The sequence below is a fragment of the Uranotaenia lowii genome, chromosome 3, assembly GCF_029784155.1.
Source record: "Uranotaenia lowii strain MFRU-FL chromosome 3, ASM2978415v1, whole genome shotgun sequence".
In the NCBI taxonomy this organism is placed as follows: domain Eukaryota; kingdom Metazoa; phylum Arthropoda; class Insecta; order Diptera; family Culicidae; genus Uranotaenia; species Uranotaenia lowii.
In genome coordinates, this window is record NC_073693.1 from 131,833,419 (window position 1) to 131,854,360 (window position 20,942).

General features: G+C 35.2%; 1 protein-coding gene across 3 annotated transcripts in view; it reads left to right on the plus strand.

Annotated features, from left to right (window-relative positions):
- The window catches only part of LOC129754794 (phospholipase B1, membrane-associated-like), a 39,124-nt gene extending 19,027 nt beyond the window's left edge, over positions 1 to 20,097 (plus strand). Inside the window, exons 1-5 of one of the 3 annotated variants that reach the window (XM_055751035.1) lie at positions 18,080 to 18,210; positions 18,457 to 18,554; positions 18,625 to 18,953; positions 19,104 to 19,378; positions 19,442 to 20,097. In XM_055751035.1, coding sequence (XP_055607010.1) covers positions 18,652 to 18,953; positions 19,104 to 19,378; positions 19,442 to 19,896 — 1,032 coding nt within the window. In that variant the 5' untranslated portion in view covers positions 18,080 to 18,210; positions 18,457 to 18,554; positions 18,625 to 18,651 and the 3' untranslated portion in view covers positions 19,897 to 20,097. Of the gene's footprint in view, positions 1 to 17,959; positions 18,211 to 18,247; positions 18,555 to 18,624; positions 18,954 to 19,103; positions 19,379 to 19,441 lie in introns of those variants that run through there. The other 2 variants (XM_055751033.1, XM_055751036.1) reach the window with 2 other exon arrangements.
- The last annotated feature ends 845 nt before the right edge of the window (positions 20,098 to 20,942 follow it).

A 20,942-nucleotide genomic window follows, 5' to 3' on the forward strand; every position in this document is an offset into this window, starting at 1 on the left:
AGTTTGAACATTAATGAAGAATTTTTTTTCAATAAACACGTCTAGCTATTATTACTTTTAGAGTTTAATTGATAACTCAAGGGAACAGCATTTTAGTGCTTGTGTTTTAATGATTGATTAGATAGATTTTAACGTCCTGAACTCTGATCTTTTGTCAAATTTGAACAATCACATTTAGTTTTGACTCTATGGAGTTCTAAAATGTGTCAGTTTTAAGTGAAATCAATCATTGATAACTGATTAACTTTCAAACATACATTTCTGAAAAAATCTGATTCTGATTTCGTATATTATACTTCATTCAAATATAGAATGATATTTATATGATGAAGATGATACACGTTCTAAAAAAGTAAAATTCAACAGTTTTTTTTTTAAATTAGGAAATATATCATTACATGAATTTTTGACCTCACTGGCAAAAAGTTAAAAAAAAACTCGATTTTATTCACAAATTTGTTGGAACCTGCAAAACGGTTATTAGATTTATGCTTTAAAAGTATCTTAAACTCCATTTGGTTTAAAACTTCTTTTAAATTCGTTCAATGAGAGAATGTAAACAAATAAAAAACTTGTATTACTTTTTTCTCAAAACTCAAAGTGACTTAAAGTATTGATAAAAGTTGATAATTGATTTAAAACTTTTATTTCAAAATGTTGTATTTTTTTTTCAAGATTATCAAAAAAAAGCAAAGCTTCCTTAAATAGTTTTAACTATTTCAATAACAAAAGCTGATAGAAAAATTGCATATTTAGATTCAGGGCACTCTTTTTAGTCAAAATCAGGTGAAATTCATTGCACCTCGGAAAAATGAAATTTTTTGGCCCTGGGTAATTTATCAATATAAACATTAAGACAAATTGGTTTCTTGAAGAATATTTCATATCAGCATAACATTTTTAATGACATAAATTGTTTTATTTAAATTAAAATTTTTAGTGATATGGTAAAGGATAATGGTAAAGATTTAAGATTTTTTTTTTGCTTATTCTGTTAGATTTTAATGCCTGTTTCATGGTATTCTAAATTGTCGATGTATAAAATAAGTATTCGATTTATTAGTTTTGAATTTAAAATGGTTCGTTTCAAACTCTGTATTAGTTTAGTTACACTTCTACACTAAAGACGAGGTAGGGTTTTTGTAAGTCAAGTTTAGAGTTTCAATAAAAAAGGTTAATTGAATTGCAAATCAAAATTTACAATTAAAAATAAGTTTCAATTCGCGTGAACGTTATATATAGTGTTGTAAAATGAAATTCCTGGGCTTGAGATTTAAAAGTAAATTCCGCCGGAGGCGAGCCAAATTTCTGACTTGCTTGTTAACACTTATTTTTAAACACCTCTTAAGGAAATTTTCCGATACTACGGTAAAAATTTTAATTGAAAAAATTATCCATGGGGGGGGGGGTTAAACCCCTAAACCCCCCCCCCCTATATCTACCTATTAAAATTCAAAACAAAATGAAGAATTTAGAACCTGAAAATACTAAATTTATTACCATTTGCTCATGCAAATTTAAGTGACAATAAAAAAAATGGTCCCTACATTTCATTACCAAGTTCAAATGCAATGGTTAGCAAATTCAAAGTCAACACTCTAGGTACCTCAACAAAAGTAATTTGGTGTATTTAAGTCCAGGGAAACGCAAGTTGCAGCTTCTTGAGTTTGGTGGGTCGATTTTATTTAATTTTGAGCCTTTGAATGATAAATAAACTTTTATGTTGGATAAACACTTCCACGGGGTGGAAAATTTTCGGAAATTTAAAAGCACATCCTCAAGAAAGTTCTAAGTTTTTATGGAAATTCGAACAATTGCGGGTATTTTGTAACGGTTTTTGGCCACTTGGGGAGAGGGGGGGGGGGGTTGAACAATACTTCCCCCCCCCATAGGACCGCGCATGCCCTCTATATTGGGGAACCTGGATTTTTTTTTCTCCTGCTCATGGTTTTTGTGCCAAGTTATAAATTCTCTAAAAGAAATTTTTCGCTGAGCAACTTTGTTGAAGACCAAAACTTCGTATCTTATTAGACAACAAAGTTAGCTGTTTAATAGGGTTATGTCTTTTGGCATTGATAAACAATAAATTCAATTGATACTTTGCAAGGCAGCCAGCAGTAGTGTCAATTGAATTTATTGTTTATCAATGCCAAATGACATATCCTTATTTAACACCTAATAACTTTTTGTCTAAAAAGATACAAAGTTTTGATCTCCGTCAAAGTTGTTCAAATTTACTTCAAAGTATAAATTCTGGCACAAAAACCATGAGCAGGCTTGGTTCCACAGAAGAAACAAAAATGATGTAGATTTTTCAGTTCCAAATATTCAATTTTCCCATACAAACCTAAAAGGTCAAATTTACTCATTTAAACGTAAATTCTGCAGAAAATCATGGATGAGTTTTGAACCAAAACAAAGCTTTTTAGTCCTCAGGGTTTGCGAAATTCAAAAATGACCTCAAATCGTCCCAGTCTTATACACATGAGTTCTATCCTCATTTATTGTTTCTTATTAATAGTACAAACTGAGTGAACAAGGCGGAATGATAAATTATAATAAGCACGAATCGACATCGCATCCTACTATTTACACTTCCCACTATTATAAGTGTATACGGTAGATTATCTTCTTTCTCCAGTAGCTGATCATGTGAATCAAGCCATTCCAACAGCCTCCAACTCGTCGATAAGCGAAACGATGCTCGCTAATTCGCTTTGTACACACAGAGCGTCGCCAAAAGGGGTTCAATGTTAAGAAATTGCCCGCGCCACCGATAATTTATCATTACACAGGTGAGCTTCCCGTGCGATTGGGATTAAGAGGCTCTAGGGGTGGAGACAACGAATCACTTTCGTTTGTACATTCATCAGAACAGGAAATAAAACGGTATTACAAGCCTCCCGTTGGTCGAGATGGGCTCGCTTTGTAATTCTAGTTCATAACTGTATGAAGGAGGTATGAGGAACACAGATAGTAGATTCATAGACCGGCGACGGCAGAGATGTTCCGTTGTCCTCTCATATCCAATTTACTTGCTATCACAGCTGCTGCCGGAATGGCATTTTGAAGAAAGGGTGATAGCCTGCAGCCGGAAAACGACTTGTATGACTCCGAGGATGACACCGTAAAGCATCATGAAGGTCTTACAAGTCGGTCGACGCGATGATAGTGGGCAAAGATGAACTTTGTAAAATTGCGTGTTGCACTGCAGGCGTTTACAAGGTGCTTTGTTTCATGAGAACATTTTTAGAATTTTGCACATGATATTTATTTAAATACCTCTCTCGTGCAAGTCAAGTTCAAACACGAAGAATGTCTTCTAAGGATTTAATCACTGTAGACATACACTTCATTTGAGTAGTTCATTGAGGAAACATTAGCAAAATATTATTGCATGCCTTGTCTCGAAAAGACGGCGTGGTCTTTAAAAATATCCTATCATTGAAAATCAGATTCTAGATTTTTTTAAAGATGTTTCAGTGTCTGTTTTTGGTTTCATAGGTTTAAATCTCTTCATACCACCCTTTCTGCATTTCAATTGTCGGAACCTTTGTTCTCGAATAGTTTCACCACTCGAGAACACGTAACAATTCTAATTGATCGAACAGATAGTTTGACAGTGTTCCAGCATTTGTTCCCCTTTGGTTGTGACACCGTTGTTGCCTTTAATTCAAATTAGCTGAAAGTTTTAGCTTAGTATTTTTTCGGGATGGGTTTGTCTGAACTAACTGTTCTAAGTGCCTACGTGTTGTTCCAGCAAATAGGGCTATTTGGACGTCATTCACGTTACAGTAGAATATTCCTCGTTATACAAGAATAGCAATAAAATCAAGAAGTGTTTCAGTTGCCGGTCAAATAATCGTACGATAATTGAGTGAAGTGGATTTTTTTCCTATTCTATGTGAGAAGACGGATCTACCCGACCGATAAATGAATGTTTAACTTTTGCTTTCGCAGATGCGCGCGCAGGCTAGACTTAGCATGCCGATGGGAGAGAAATGATTGTCGCGATATATCAAGCCGGTAACACGCGTGGAATATGTTATGAGCACTTCTTGAGTTGACCAAGCTATGTGTAATTTCTAGGGTTCGTAACGAGCCGTGTGTGCAGCTATGTTCTAGTGACAAGCCTCTAACAGTGAAATGTAAATTAGGATGTTCGAAATAGTAATTTTCCTGTATAAATTTTTAAAACAAAAAAATCAGTTGATAAGCCACGGAATAGTTTTTTATTTTTTGTAAACAACTGCACTCAGCCGAAAAAGGAACGTTTAATTCACATGGATTTTACACGTAACCACTCATTACGCGAGTCTTTGCTTGATTTACGTGAAGCACTTAGAAGCTAATAAAAATCACTTGATCCTTACGTGAAATTCACATAGTTGAATGCTGTCAAAACGAAAACACATTCGATTTACGTGAAAATCCAGTATTCCGCCTAGAATAGAGAGGTTTGGTACATTCTATGTGAAGTTCACACAACCAAAAGCCCCATAAAGGTACGAAAAAGCATACTCAGCCCTATCATTGACCTGAAGTATGTTTTGTGCAGCTTAATATTAACATTACCCTGAAAATCAACAACCAAAAAGCTGATTTACATGCAATCTACAGACCCCCTTCCTACAGCATTATTAACTTATTTTCTAAACTTGAATCTATCGTATCAAGATCTAAGCAGGGGTTGTCTTGTTTGATAGTTGATGATATAAACATTCCGATTAATAATCTTTTCAATCCAAATACTGCCGACTATACAGATCTATTGAAATCTTACAATTTTTGTGTAACAAATACGAATGTTACGAGACCCATAAGCAGCAACATATTAGACGACGTCTTATGCTCAGAAGCAGTTCAATCAAGGATCATAAATGAAACTGTTTTGACAGATATCAGCGATCATTGTTGCATAATTTCTTAGTGAGAAATTCGAAGCGAACCTAAGCGATCTCTAACAATACACACCACATGAACGTTTGATCAAGGTTATTGATATGTATAAAAATCTGAAGGAGGAATGTTCATTCACTCAAAAAATCAAAGCTAAGGTAAAAGGATTTTGTCCCTGGATCACATTAGATCTTTGGCAGTGGATGAAAATGAAAGATAAAATTCTATGTAAATATAAGAGAAATCCAAATAGCCTTTACCTAAGAGACCTTTTGAAGAACACTTCTAAAAATCTTCAAATCTTGAAAGAAGCGTCTAAAAAAGAATACTATAGGAACCTGTTAACAAATGCTAGCTCAAAAAACATGTGGAAATGCCTAAATTCACTTGCAGGATCTAAAAAAAGAGAGTCAATAAATCAAGTTAAATGTAGAAGGGAAACTTGTCGAGGATCAAGAATTGGTTGCAAACGAACTCAACGAATTTTTCAGTGAAATAGGGCCCAGCTTGCTGCTACGATTAATAGTCGAGGAGACCCCAATAGATTTGATACACTTACGCCTCAACGAAGCTCAATATTTCTTCGACCTGCAATTTCCAGGAAGTTATCCTGCTTATCAAAGACCTTGACTTTAATAAAAGTGTGGGTGATGACAGAATTCCAACCCATTTTATCAAGCAACACTTCAATTTTTTTTCGCATTTAATAAAAGACGTCTTTAACGAGAGTCTTTCAAATGGAAAGTTTCCAGATTGCCTTAAAATTGCCAGAGTTGTCCCTGTTCATAAACAAGGATCAAAAACAGATTCCAACAACTACCGTTCAATCTAAATTTTGCCAGTCATGAGTAAACTCTTCGAGAAAATGCTAGTTTTACGAATAACAGATTATTTCCAACAAAATAATACTATCTACGATCACCAATATGGATTCCGCACAGGCTGCGATTTATTTTCTGAAATTTATCACGCTCTAGAGAAGAAAAAGCAAAATGGCCTTCTTTTTCTAGACCTCAAAAAGGCGTTTGACACTATTGACCACACTATCCTGCTAAGGAAATTAGTCTTCTATGAAATTCGTGGACAAGCGCACGATCTCATCAGAAGCTTTCTGTCTAACAGAAATTAGTATGTAATGCTGAACGGATTTAAAAGTCATCTTTGCCCCCTTAAAGTAGGAGTGCCTCAAGGAAGTAACTTGGGCCCTTTGTTGTTCCTCATCTACGTCAATGACTTGCCTAACTTGCAACTCTACGGAAAATCACGATTATTTCCTGATGATACCTGCTTGTTGTATACCGAAACAAATCTCAACGATATGATCCAGCACAAAGCTGAAGATATGAAACTCCTCCAGGAATACTTCAGTGAAAACATGTTGTCTCTGAACTAATGCAAAACGAAGCACATGATTTTGAATCCATTTCGAACCGCTGAAACTGAACAATGTGAGCTTTTTGTTGAATCAGTTTAAATCGAACAAGTGACGAACTTCACGTATCTTGGATTAACAATCGACTCAGCTTTAAAATGGACACATCATATTAAAACGCTCAAAAATGAAGTTGCCGCAGCGTGCGGGCTTTACTGCAAAATAAATAGCTTCGTACTCCAAAAGCAACTTTCCGTTATGTACCAGGCGTTTGTTCAATCCAAACTACAGTACCTGATATTCATCTGGTGAGCCGCATCCAAAACGAGTATCAAACCCTTAAAGATAGCTCAAAACCGCTGTTTAAAGGCCGTATACAAACGGCGAAGGCTGTATCCAACTAGGAGCCTTTACCAAGAAGCAGAAAAATCTACTCTACCACTGAATGCATTGAAAAACTACAAGCTGCATCTATCATCCACAATCACCTACATAACCCGCTTGCACGTCATAATCTGCAATACGATCGTCCAGACCACAGATATTCTTTGAGACATCAAAGTAGCCTGTACGTACAACAGCCCTCTTCAGAATTTTCCAAGAAAGCTTTTGCCTACTATGGTGAAGTCTGTTATAATCGACTGCCGGCCAATATACGATCTGAAAGAAACAGCGCCAAATTCAAAGTGCTCATTAAGAGGCACATTAGATCTAACTTAGAAACGTACATCCAATGATCTAAGTCAACAGTCCGGTTTCCGGTAACCTGACAGACTGCGTTCCCTTAAAAGAGAGTCTCCTCACTGGGAACGCGCGCAACGCATGGTTCCTCATCACGCTTTGTCACTAATGCATGTGTATACATTTTTTTTTCTCGCCACCAGTCACAACCGCCCTCCACCACCGCCCTCCACCACCGCCCTCCGCCACAAAACACCGCCTCCATCCACCGTCACCGCATCGCACAAAATGTTGTAAAAAATCATTGAAAAAAAAATCTTATAATAAAGTGATGAAGAGGTTTTATGCCTTTGGGAGAATCGGCCTGAAAGTAGCTATACACTTCCAGGGACTTTTCCCTGCTCAAAAAAATTCCTATCGATACTTTCAAGTTCCAAAACACGTTTTTTCTAGAAGTAAAATAGGTGATTTTTACATAAAATATGTATTTTCAATCATTCAAATCTCTACTAGTTCCACCGATTTCCCCGCTAATTTCAGATGGAATTGATTACGCTTATCATCAAAAATAACCACAAAAGGGGGTGTTGCGAAAATGTGCACTTTTCGATGGACGAGCCTTCCAAAATTGCCAATAAATTGCCAAAATTGCACTACATAAACACACTAAATGCTTTCTATAGAGCTTCAGCAACTTCTAAACCCATCATAATGTATGAGACAGTTGTAGATCGTGGTTTGTTACAACTTTGTTTCAAAGACAGCGAACCATTTTATCCAATCTACAACGTGTCAGGTTCAAAAAACTGTTTTTTCAAGAGATTTTTTTTTACTTTGACTGTAACTCCTGAGGGTGATGTGATAGGACTTTGACGTATTCGACAAACTTATGTATTTTGATCAGATAAACAACTTTGTCGAAGACATCAAAGCCCTAATTTGAAAAACAAAAAAGTTAGCATTTTTATCTCGCTATCGGTGGACCCCTCGGCCAAAATTTTGATACTAGAATATGCTTCATGTAAAACTGAACAATGTTGCTGAAGACATGAAATGTCTATCTCTTCATTCCTGGGCGCTATTAATTTCGTACAGCTAGATTGATGTTCTGCACCACTGTGCAGTGGCCTTTTAACCTTCCCATGGCGTTCGCAATATTTTGAACGAATTATTTTTGATCGTTTGACTAGTGAATTGATTACGATCCCCAGGTTACGACCGATATTGATGATTTTATATTCATTGTTTAGGTAATTTATTCAAGACTTTGAAAATATAAAATTTTAATCAATTGGATTTAGCAGATGACCTGTAAAAATCTTTGAGCAGAAAATCTCCGAAAAAAGACATTATTTTAAAATATCCATATCTGCTGAGTACTTTGGCGTATAAAAATGATTTTATAAGTTTTGAAATTGTGAAAAATAAAGCTTCTCAATCGTATATTAAAATTCGAGAGTCACATGGGAGTTTTGGAAGGTATTCGGGAATCACTGGAAATTTTTTTTCACTTTTTAAAAGAGGTTACAGCGCTGTATCTCATTCTAAATTGAATCGATTTTCCAAATTCAAATTTTTTTTTTGACAACATGATCATCATTTTCACTGAATGCATGTAGTATCTCAAATATTATCGTTATTCGTAATACGAGAATGAAAACAAGAAAAAAAAATCGTAGTTTTCGTTCCCGGCTGTTATGATTATGATGCATGCATTTCTCGATTTGTTATCGTGATTTCTCAAAAGTTTTCGACAAACCTGCCCACTTTTTATACACCCAAATTGACCCAAAGATAGATGAAAATCTCTACAATCGATTGATATGCTTTTTATGAGGTTTTCCAAGAATTTGTATCAACGTTTTCTGAATTTACTAAAAGATTTCGGAATTCGACCAAATTTTCAAACGTTTTGTAGCAAGCAGGCACAACCGGGGAACTGAAATGAAGGGAGAAAATTCGAAAATGATCACACAAATTGTGCCGCCAATGATTGAGTTTGTGGTAATTTGTGGCAATTTGTTAGAGAAAATTCAAAGGTTTGAGTTCAAAGAAGAGATTAAAAACATTAGAGAAGATTTTTTACTATCCATTTTCAAACAGTTTTTTGTTCACCATTCCCATCCTTCGAAGCAGTTTGAAATAATATCCATATTTTCACCAAAATCATGTTCAAAAAAGTTTCGCCAGATACCAAGACATGACACATTTCAACTTGAAGTATTCCCAAACAGCAGTCATGGCATGAAATTTGGCTATTTTGTATACTGCAAATTACTTTTTTTATATTTATTCAAGCAAAAAATGCAAATTAAAATCCTTTGAAATCTAGCCCGATTCGTTTGGATAGGAGGAAAATATATGTTTATTTTTTTTTTGTTATTCAACCGAATCACATCATTTTTTCTTTTATTTTCTCAAAGGGCATGTGTGCCAATTTAATCCATTTTTTAGAGATTCATGTTAAAGCATTGGGATGTTCTGATTTCAAAATTTCCTGAACATTGTAGGTGGTAATCTGTGGTTTCATTTAGGATTATGTATTGTTTTCAAGGTTCAATAACATTTTATTGAACAGTAGTTTTCTTTTTCAATTAAGTAGAACGAAAAGAAATAATTTTTTCAGGCTACGATAATTTCATGAGTTCATTTTATTTTCTGGAAATTTTTCATGTCAACTCAAAACCTTAAAAAAAATTAAGTGTCTTTTTTGTTGTAAATCTTAATTTTCAATAAAGAAACACCGGAGCTAGTGTTAAGTACGTACTTGAATTGTGTGTAAACAAACAGTAAACACTTAAACAGTTTTTCGGTGAATGATTTTTAAAAAAAAGTTGAGTTTTTTTAGTCAGATTGTTTATTTGGGCCTATTATTTGAAAAAGTGGTTTATTTCATTAATTACTTTCACTTATGCATGAAAAAATTAAAAAGTTTTCTCGTTCGGCCTTTAAATACATCAATCCTATATGATCTACTAGCTGACCCGGTAAACTTTGTTGAGCCTGTATTTTTGAGATTTTTTTTTCATATTTTAGCACTGTTCCTAAGTCAGCCTTCCTTTTGAGTGGCTAAAAGCAGGTTGATACCCTTGTGTCAGAAAAAATCCAGAATTGTAGTTCAATATACAAATAAGTTACGCTAACTTTTGGTTAGCGAACTTATTTTCTTCCGGTAACTTAAGAACACTTAATCTATCAAGTTTCAATTTAGTTTGGCCATCATTCCTATTCAAAAACTCTTATTTGATCAAGTATTTCAAAATTGCTGAAGATTGATTTGAACAGAAAATTGATCTTTTTTAAACTGAGTTTTTTTCGATTTGTGGTAACCTCTGTATTTGAAGTTGAAGTTTTCTTTAAGCATGTTCGTCAGAATAGAAAATTAAAAAATGAATTGGACAAAACCAAAACATTTAAAGAATAATGAAAATAAACTTAATTTTTGATTATTTTTTTCATTATTTCAAATGTCGTTTTTTTTCGGACTTTGTACTAAATACACTAATTGAATCTTATTGTGAATTGACAGACATTTGACAAATATTTAACAATTCAGGAAAATTCACTATTTATCTCATTTTACAGCAACACTTTTCTAATCAATATAGTGTTTGAAAATGTCTTTAAAATTTGTGTCATCATTATCTTTTTTCAATTTTCAGTTAGGGATTTGCAAATTGCACTATAAATTAGTTAATTTAAAAAAAAAATTAAACTGTCATGTTTTTGGATAACTTTTCTCTTAGCATTTGAAACCTTGAATGAAGGCCAGTCTATTTTGAGTATTTGGAATAAAAATTCAAAACAATCACAAATTATTAAAAATTTTAGATTATGATCGTAAGATAAGAAACTGTAATCCAAACAGTTAAATTTAATTCTGAATTTTATTGTTAATTTAAATCAATATATTTTTTTTTATTTACGACACTTTACGATCCCTGTGGCATTCGTGTCTGCAAATCAATATTTTGAATTCGGCTTTATGGATCTGGATTTTCAGTTATATTTGAACGTAAATTTAACCCTTCGTTTCATAAAGCTACAGATTTGCAACAATTAATTAAAACTGTTCTAAATTTCACATTTAGCTAAAAAGTCAATTTTTTTTCGATGGGTATAATATTTCTAACTTCAAGATCACGTTCAATTAAAAAAAATTACTTTTAGTGTTTAAAGGTACAAAAAAAACCAACTTGAATCTGAAAAATATGGAATGTGGAAAAAGCCTTATTTTTCAAACTTTCAAACTAATTCACATATTAAACAAAATTTTAGATTTTTTTTTTTGTTTTTTCTCTGATATAATGGGTTTTCAATAATTGTTGCAAATTTGCAACACCATGCAACGGTAGTACCCTAGCTAGTTACATGGGTTCTATAGTGTGTTTTCGAAACTTGCATCGTTTAAACAGTGTATTTGTTTCCCGGTAAAAGTGTTTTCGTTATTAATGATTTATTATCATGTTATGGCTGTATTAGGAGAAGGGGGGGGGGGGAATGGGGGGAAATTGAACCCCCCCCCCTGGATAAAGAGGGCCCCGAGGTGAAAAAATAAAAAGTTTTTCTCTAAACCGTTATCAAAACCTAGAAAAATATTATTTAAAGTTCAAAATTTATCAAATCTTAAACTAGGACGGGTCCGAATAATTAACTTATTTATGATTTGTAATTCAGCATATGTAAAACACATTATTTTGGTTTTTTTTTTCACGGCTCGTTGGTATTACAAATACATATTTTGAATAAAAAAAAAATGTCAGATGCCTTCATACCTTGCAAAATAAGTATACACCAATTTTCAAAAGTTCTGCAATATTGAACATGATTGAAATTCAAGTACGGGGCTTTATCTAGAGAGTTTAAAATAATAACAAACAACGTATTCTTTTTTTCATTTTTCCACTTGAAAATTTAGTACTACCTGCCAACATTCGATAACCGAGGTTTGAAGTATTGTTTTGCTTTTTTTTTCTTAGAGATGAATGAATGGTTTGATTGAAAATTACAATCCTCATTATTTTTCACTAAAGTATGAGTCGTTTCATATAAAGAATCGATGAAAAATGCTCTTTATTTATACTTATTCAACCTTTTCCTGAAAGCTCTGGAAGTGGATTTTAATTTGAAACTTTTTGTTATTGAATTAAGTTTTATTTTTATTTCTATTTTATTTTTAAACTGATTTCAAGTTTGAATTCTAATTTTAGAATCATGTTCCATATTCTAATGCTGATTCCGAAGAAATCATTATTAATATTTAATAGTTTAATGTAATTTGTAACTGGATCATTCCTTCAAAACTAAATTGAGACTTTGCTCTTCAATACTCAAGTTTGTTTATTAAAACTGGCATATAGTTATGGTAAGATTTAAGATTTAGTATCTTTATCAGAACCAATTTAAATACGTTTTCGGAATTGATTTGTGTTGATTTGTTCAAGGTTATGTTCAGAAAAGTTGTATAGGTAAGTAGTATTCGATTTAGCACCTTCAAGCAAACGTAAGGAATAATTTCCTCAGTAGGTGGTATATTATCGCATAACTACTCCTAGCTAACCTTTGTGGTCTAGTGGATAAGCTGGTGCGAGTCTGGTTCCGATGTGCCAGGCTGGATTCGATTCCCGGTATCGGCGAGAAAACTTTTGGGTTCGAATCCCATAAGTGGCCGACAGGTGATGTGTTTCCTCTTATAACTGATTATATGAATGTTTAACCAGCTGCCAGCTGGCCAGGTATATACACGGATGCCGGAATACTTCTAAGTAACCTGATTGACTCGTTCTTCCAAAATATACCTACATCAACACAATACTTCACTCCATAACAGTTCATACGAAGCCATGGGGTCGGTCCAATAATGCATGTGAGCACATACTTCACATACTTAGGCAGAAACTGCGGTGAATTCGTGCACCCATGGTGGATAACCAACATACATAACTACTCCGAGCTGAATTCTCAACTTTCACGGTGTCCAGAAATCTAGATTTACGAAGTTCCTGCGCGAAAACTATGATTAGTGCAAAAGAAATTAGGAATAAGCATTTATTTCCAGTTGTCTAGTGTGAAGAACAAAAAGGTGTAACCGTTTCATGTTGTTGTAAATTTGCAACAATTAATATTTTGCCAAATAACCGAAATATGTGAAAATAATATTTTTTCATTATTTTTCCCTTCATGTATTCATCATTGCGCACTATTGTGAATTTTTTCGAGAAAAAATAAAAAATCATGAAATGAAGGGTTAAAAGCTGATTTTCTTTGATCTTGATTCAATTTTTGTTGATCGAGTTCAAGTGTTTATATTCTTAAACTCACTTGCGCTTGATAAATTGTTTTTTTTTATCTGATATCTGGTACAAAACTTTTTTTTTTGTATTTTTGTGTATTGGTTCAGATTTTTTTCTATACTCAAATGTCTCGAAATTTTAGGTGGCATGCTTTTTACTTAAATGTTAAATTTTTATATTCTTTCAAGTTTGATGATATTTTTGATTATGATTCTTTTTTCTGACTTTTGAAACTGAGAGTTGGATCTAATATCAAGTTAAAGTCCTATATAGCTAAACTTTGGAAAAGTTCCTTTTAACCACTGAGCATAAAAGGTAGTGTGCATTTTTCAATGTTTCCTGATCCTCCAATCCGTTCCTATGATAGTGATGCAATTTACTTGGAATCACAAAATTGATAACATTCAATTCTCAAACTGACTGGATAAATTCCTAACATCTTTTGAAAATCAACTAAAAATAAATAAATATGAAATTTCCAAAAAAAATTAACGGTGCACGAACCATCATCTAAAAAAATATTAGAATTGCCTTGATTCTGACGCAACAAAAAACAAATTTCGTAAAAATGCTTCTTACCGGCTAGTTGCAGCATCCCATAGGGACAATCATATCCAAGTGTCCATTTTACTGGTGCCACGTGAAAAGTACACTTGCAATGAAAATGGGCGCCAAAACTTCCTATAGATAGATGGATGAACATTAGAAAGCCTTGATTGCTTCTGGGTGATTCGAATGGAGAAAAAATGGATCATTTTAATTTTTAAAATCGTTAAGCATGGTTTTGATTCGATCGGCAAAATATAAATCTGGGTCAATCTAGGCTTCATATCGCCACCACGTGCATTGAAAATATGCTTAGTTGAGAAATATGCGCCCATATATATGTTCCCGCTTATCAGTATGCTATGCTATGCCATGGTTACTATTCTCTCGCGACGTTTGATCGCGACGCCTTCACCATGAAGACAAAAAACAAACCGCCCAAAGGAAAGAAAATCTAGAAAAAATGGATGCCTTGGCTTTTGTTTGTTTCAAAAAACTACAAATTCAATAATTATGGACAATTGATGCGACGTGTTTTTTTATTCGATATAAAGGGTGATACGGTCAAAGTTTGGTCAATATCAACATAACGTATTTCTTTCAATTTTGCATTTAAAAATCCTGAACACCCCTCATTTTGAAGCTGTGTGTGTGTAGAATGATGCTCCTATTTTAATTTTGGAATTCACTCTTCAGTTGCCAAAATGCCGTCCAAGGAAGAAGAGCAGCGTATCAAAATTTTGCTCGCGCATCGCGAAAATCCGAGCTACTCGCACACAAAGCTGGCAAAATCGCTAAAAGTTGCCAAATCAACCGTTACAAATATAATTAAAGTGTTTGGGGAACGTTTGTCGACAGCCAGGAAGTCTGGATCGGGGGGAAATCGAAAACCGGAAGCCGCTGAGACGACAAAGAGAGTTGCCGGTAGTTTCAAGCGAAACCCTAACCTCTCTCTCCGAGATGCCGCAAACAAGCTGGGTGTATGTCTACAACCGTGCATCGAGCCAAAAAACGAGCCGGACTATCGACTTACAAGATGGTAGTGACTCAAAATCGCGATGATAAATAAAATACGACGGCCAAAGCGCGATCACGGAGGCTGTACACGACGATGCTGACGAAGTTTGACTGCGTGGTAATGGACGACGAAACCTACGTCAAAGCCGACTACAAGCAGCTTCCGGGACAGGAGTTTTATACGGCAAAAGGAAGGGGAAAGGTAGCAGATATTTTCAAGCACAAGAAACTATCAAAGTTCGCGAAAAAATATCTGGTTTGACAAGCCATCTGTACCTGTGGCTTGAAAAGCAGCATTTTCATAGCTTCCGGGGCTGTCAACCAAGAAATTTACGTGAAAGAGTGTTTGAATAAACGTCTGCTGCCTTTCCTGAACAAACACGGTTGTTTTGTACTGTTTTGGCCGGATTTGGCATCTTGCCATTACGGTGAAAAGGCCATGGATTGGTACGCCGCCAACAACGTGCAGGTGGTTCCCTAGGACAAGAACCCGACCAACACGCCAGAGCTCCACCCAATTGAGAAATACTGGGCTATTGTCAAGCGGAACCTAAAGAAGACCAACAAAACTGCTAAGTTCAAGGCAAACTGGCTTTCTGGGGCGAAGAAGGTGGACAAGGTGGCTGTACAAAATCTGATGGCAGGGGTTAAGCGTAAGGCTCGGCATTTCGGATTTCGAAAAACGGAAGCCTAACTGAATATTTTTCCTGAATTTTATACTAATTAAACTTGAAAAAGAAATTTAATTTGATTTTTTAAATGAACGATTTCACCGATTTACACGCGTTTTCCCTTGACCAAATTTTGACCGATCACACTTTAAACCATGCCTAAAGAATATTCTAAAAATAATTTCATTAGAATCGTTTGGGTCATTTCGGAGGAGTAGTACATACTACAAACACCGTTACAAGAGAATAAGAGAATTTTATACTATAAAGTAAAAAAAATTAAAAATTCAAACAAGATTTTTGTCAGTTTTGTTTAAATATATTGAAATTGAACTTTAATTACCGTGCATACAGAAACTGTAAACAAAAATTTTAAAGGTTTTTCTTTCTTATTCATCTGGAAATCGGAAATTCAGCAAATTGAAGCTTTTGGCAAAGTTACAAATGATAAGATATTGGAATTAGAAACATGTTTTGAATGCCCATATCGAACAGGTTAAATTTTTACTCTTCATCATTGAATTGAACAAAGAGAGTTGCCGGAAGTTTCAAGCGAAACCCTAACCTCTCTCTCCGAGATGCCGCAAACAAGCTGGGTGTATGTCTACAACCGTGCATCGAGCCAAAAAACGAGCCGGACTATCGACTTACAAGATGGTAGTGACTCAAAATCGCGATGATAAATAAAATACGACGGCCAAAGCGCGATCACGGAGGCTGTACACGACGATGCTGACGAAGTTTGACTGCGTGGTAATGGACGACGAAACCTACATCAAAGCCGACTACAAGCAGCTTCCGGGACAGGAGTTTTATACGGCAAAAGGAAGGGGAAAGGTAGCAGATATTTTCAAGCACAAGAAACTATCAAAGTTCGCGAAGAAATATCTGGTTTGACAAGCCATCTGTACCTGTGGCTTGAAAAGCAGCATTTTCATAGCTTCCGGGGCTGTCAACCAAGAAATTTACGTGAAAGAGTGTTTGAATAAACGTCTGCTGCCTTTCCTGAACAAACACGGTTGTTTTGTACTGTTTTGGCCGGATTTGGCATCTTGCCATTACGGTGAAAAGGCCATGGATTGGTACGCCGCCAACAACGTGCAGGTGGTTCCCTAGGACAAGAACCCGACCAACACGCCAGAGCTCCACCCAATTGAGAAATACTGGGCTATTGTCAAGCGGAACCTAAAGAAGACCAACAAAACTGCTAAGTTCAAGGCAAACTGGCTTTCTGGGGCGAAGAAGGTGGACAAGGTGGCTGTACAAAATCTGATGGCAGGGGTTAAGCGTAAGGCCCGGCATTTCGGATTCCGAAAAACGGAAGCCTAACTGAATATTTTTCCTGAATTTTATACTAATTAAACTTGAAAAAGAAATTTAATTTGATTTTTTAAATAAACGATTTCACCGATTTACACGCGTTTTCCCTTGACCAAATTTTGACCGATCACACTTTAAACCATGCCTAAAGAATATTCTAAAAATAATTTCATTAGAATCGTTTGGGTCATTTCGGAGGAGTAGTACATACTACAAACACCGTTACAAGAGAATAAGAGAATTTTATACTATAAAGTAAAAAAAAATTAAAAATTCAAACAAGATTTTTGTCAGTTTTGTTTAAATATATTGAAATTGAACTTTAATTACCGTGCATACAGAAACTGTAAACAAAAATTTTAAAGGTTTTTCTTTCTTATTCATCTGGAAATCGGAAATTCAGCAAATTGAAGCTTTTGGCAAAGTTACAAATGATAAGATATTTGAATTAGAAACATGTTTTGAATGCCCATATCGAACAGGTTAAATTTTTACTCTTCATCATTGAATCTTAAAGCTTCGCTTAAATCATAATCTTGAGCTTAAGCTTAATACTGATCCGATAAAAATACGATATGAACAAAATATCACCATGAAATATGGCCATGTGGCATACCTAACTATGTTTCATACAAAAGTACAAGTGATGTGCTGTTAATTTCACCAAAATTTCAGCCTTGACGTATGCTTAACATCCGTTTCTACCATTTTCAATTAAATAATATGAAAATATTGCAAGTGTTAATGAAATATAGATAAAAACATAAATATGCGCATTCAGCCCGCTGGTTTCGGGAATCAGCTATTTTGACTACTTCTATTATAAGATTATTTTCACAAAAACTGAAAGAGATTTCAACAGAAAAATTGTTCTAACGTATATAAAACAGATGTCTACTCATGTGCATATAGTTTTCAGATTCAGAATATGGGAGAAAATGAGTACTTTCCTTAAAATGCGCATTTAGCCCGCCTCTCCTCTAAATATTAAAAATAAGAACTGGAGAAATGGTGAATTATCGCCTGGAATGGGTCATATAAAAATAGATTTTATATAGATGTTTTCTGCGATCCTGGCTGATGTTATAGGTTACAGTAATCTAACATTGCTGATCAGAATTATGTGCTAACGCGTTTTTTTATTATTATCTTCATTTTAGCAAAATCCTGGACCATTTCGGAGCAAATTGAGAACCGCAATAAAATGATGATCGATCCCTCAAGAATACTACTGCTAGTTGTTGCAGTTCAGATATTGTTGATAGAAAATTGCTATGGTCAGCCACAGATAACGTCCTTAGATTCGCCAATATTTATTTCCAAATTTCGTAATCTACGTGGGCTAGCACTCAACTTTATTGGATTCAATGGACACGACCCTCACAAATTCAAGATCAATGCAAAACAAATGGTAAGATTCAAGTTATTTCTATATTGATGTTCCAGTAGTTTGACATTCGAATAGAGTAACATATGGTAAGATATACTAATCTTTATTTGGAGTTTTATCAAGTTCCTTGCATTGTTTAAAATTAAATTTAAAAAAATCATTAAATAAGGTTTCTCCGGTAAGAAAAAAAATAGTTGTAAGATAACCTAGTCCGCATTTATCTACTTGGCATAGTTGCACTCATTCAATTCTTTTGACCATTTCTAGCAATTCATTTCAACTTTCAACTCTCCATAATGTTCTGTCTCCTGTATTTCAATCTATTGAAGTAGACAACTCGTAGTGTGACTACCAAACCATGTGAAGTATGTTTAGCACTTGCAACGCCATTTTTTCAACCAAAGTTCGGAATGCAACACACTGTTTACATTTTAGAAATTACAAAACCAATATTCGACGGACATGCCATTCTTCTGTAACACGACCGGGATGAGAAGCTCGGTTCCTCCGAATTCGGTAGACAAGCTTCGACCGGGTGATATCGACATCGTGGGAGCGATTGGCGATTCGCTGACTGCCGGAAATGGTGCAATGGCTACCAACATTTTGGAGGTGCTGGTCGAGAATAAGGGAATCTCGTGGAGCATTGGTGGTCAGGCCAATTGGCGCCAGTTTTTAACGCTGCCGAATATTCTGAAGGAATTTAATCCATCACTCTACGGTTACCCGGTGAAGGATGGAGTATCGACGAGTAAATCGTCTCGGTATGTAGAAAGGAAACCGATGCCCATGGTCTTAAATTTTAAAAGAACACAGATTAGGTAGTTACGACCCAAAGCAAAAACTAATAACTTTCCGACTATTTTTTTAACCCGTAATCAATGTTGTAATACAAACGTTCGATTATCTTTCAGCTTCAACGCAGCCGAGGGCGGTGCGATGAGCCAGGACATTCCTCATCAGGCCAGGAACTTGGTCAAACGGATGCTTTCCGATCCCAAGGTGGACGTCAAAAAGCACTGGAAAGTGATTACCATTCTGATCGGGGGCAATGATTTCTGCTCCAACATCTGCTACACCAACCCACCGGAGAAAGCGTTGGAGTATCACGAAAAGAATATCTTGACCGCCTTGAGGATCTTCCGCGATTATTTGCCGCGTACTTATGTTAACTTGGTAGCGAGCCCGAGTGAGTAAACTTTGAATTTAAGAAGGTTTAAATAAAAAAATTAAACAAAATTTTCCATTGCAGATGTTGACATTTTGACGAAAATGAAGGGCAAGCCTTCGGAATGTGTAACGATGCACGTGTTCGAGTGTCCCTGTTTTGTCGCTACTCGTTTCGTGGCAAATAACAAACGGTACGTCAAACTGATAGAAAAGTGGAACAGACTGCAGATGGAAATTACCACCCGGGAAGAATTCCACTCGAAGCCAGACTTTACCGTGGAATATCAACCGTTTATTGCCAACATTAGTATTCCGGAAAGGAACGGTCTAACGGACTTCAGTTACATGTCGGTGGACTGTTTTCACCTGAGCCAGAAGGGTTATGCCCGAGCATCGAATGCCCTGTGGAATAATATGTTGGAACCGATTGGGGAAAAGACGCTGAACTGGGAGCATGAATTTTCCAACTTCAAATGTCCCTCGCAAGACATGCCATATTTAAGAACTTTGAATAATAGTTTAAATGGACGGCTTTAGGAATTTCAACATAAAACAGTGAATCATCTGTGATAAATCATGTCCGTAGCCAAGTAGCTTAAGAAACAAGAATAATGTTCACTAATTAACACATTAACTGCCATAACAACTTAACTGTCATTATGGTTAATAGCAAATAATTGTAAAGAAAATCAGTGCGAATTCAAATTGGCGAAAAATGACTGAGCTACATGATATTAAATGGGTAATAAGTTTTTAAACCGTTGATTTCTATAAAGATGACAACCCACGAATTTATTTTAAATGCAAATAAGGTACACCGGGGTAAGTGGGGACGTAGGGATAGTGGGAACGATGGCTATTAAAACAAAACTGTACATTTTATTTATTGAGGTGAATAGAAAAAAGATAAAATTAACGTTTTTGATCAGTAAACGGGAAACAGGTAGAATGTACCTTTTGGACTAGTAAGTCAGAAAAAATAAAATTAACCATTTTTCTAGGTGAAAGGAAAAAAGGTACAATTCACCATTTTCGTAGGAGAATGAAAAAAGGTAAAATATACCCCAGTCACACGGTAAATTTTACCTTATTTTATTTTCCGTGCATCATTTCCATCATTGAGTAAAAAAAGTAAAAAACAAAGGGCGAACACGAAATTATTGCGACACCAAAAATGTCATGCAAATTTTCTTATAATGTTAAGAATCAAACCAAATTGTAGGGTAATTTTATACATATATTTACTTCCAAAACCAAAAGAAAAATTTTCGATGGAGCCTTGAATGTAAAATTGAACACATTTTCCCCTGATGCCCTCCACCAAAGTCTTTACAGCGTCATTCTGTGCCAATTTCTCAGTTTTTCCCATTTTCTTCTCGTCTTTGACTGTCTTCTTGCTTCTTTTCGAAGTTCCCGCTTCATTATTGCCCAGTACTGCTCCACACCGGGGGCAGCTCCGGACAGTTTGGCGGGTTCATATCCTTTAGAATAAAATGGACAGAATTGGCCTCATACCACTCCAGGACACTTTTAAAATAGTGGCATAATGCCAAATCTCGCCAAAATAGCGGAGCTTCGTCGTG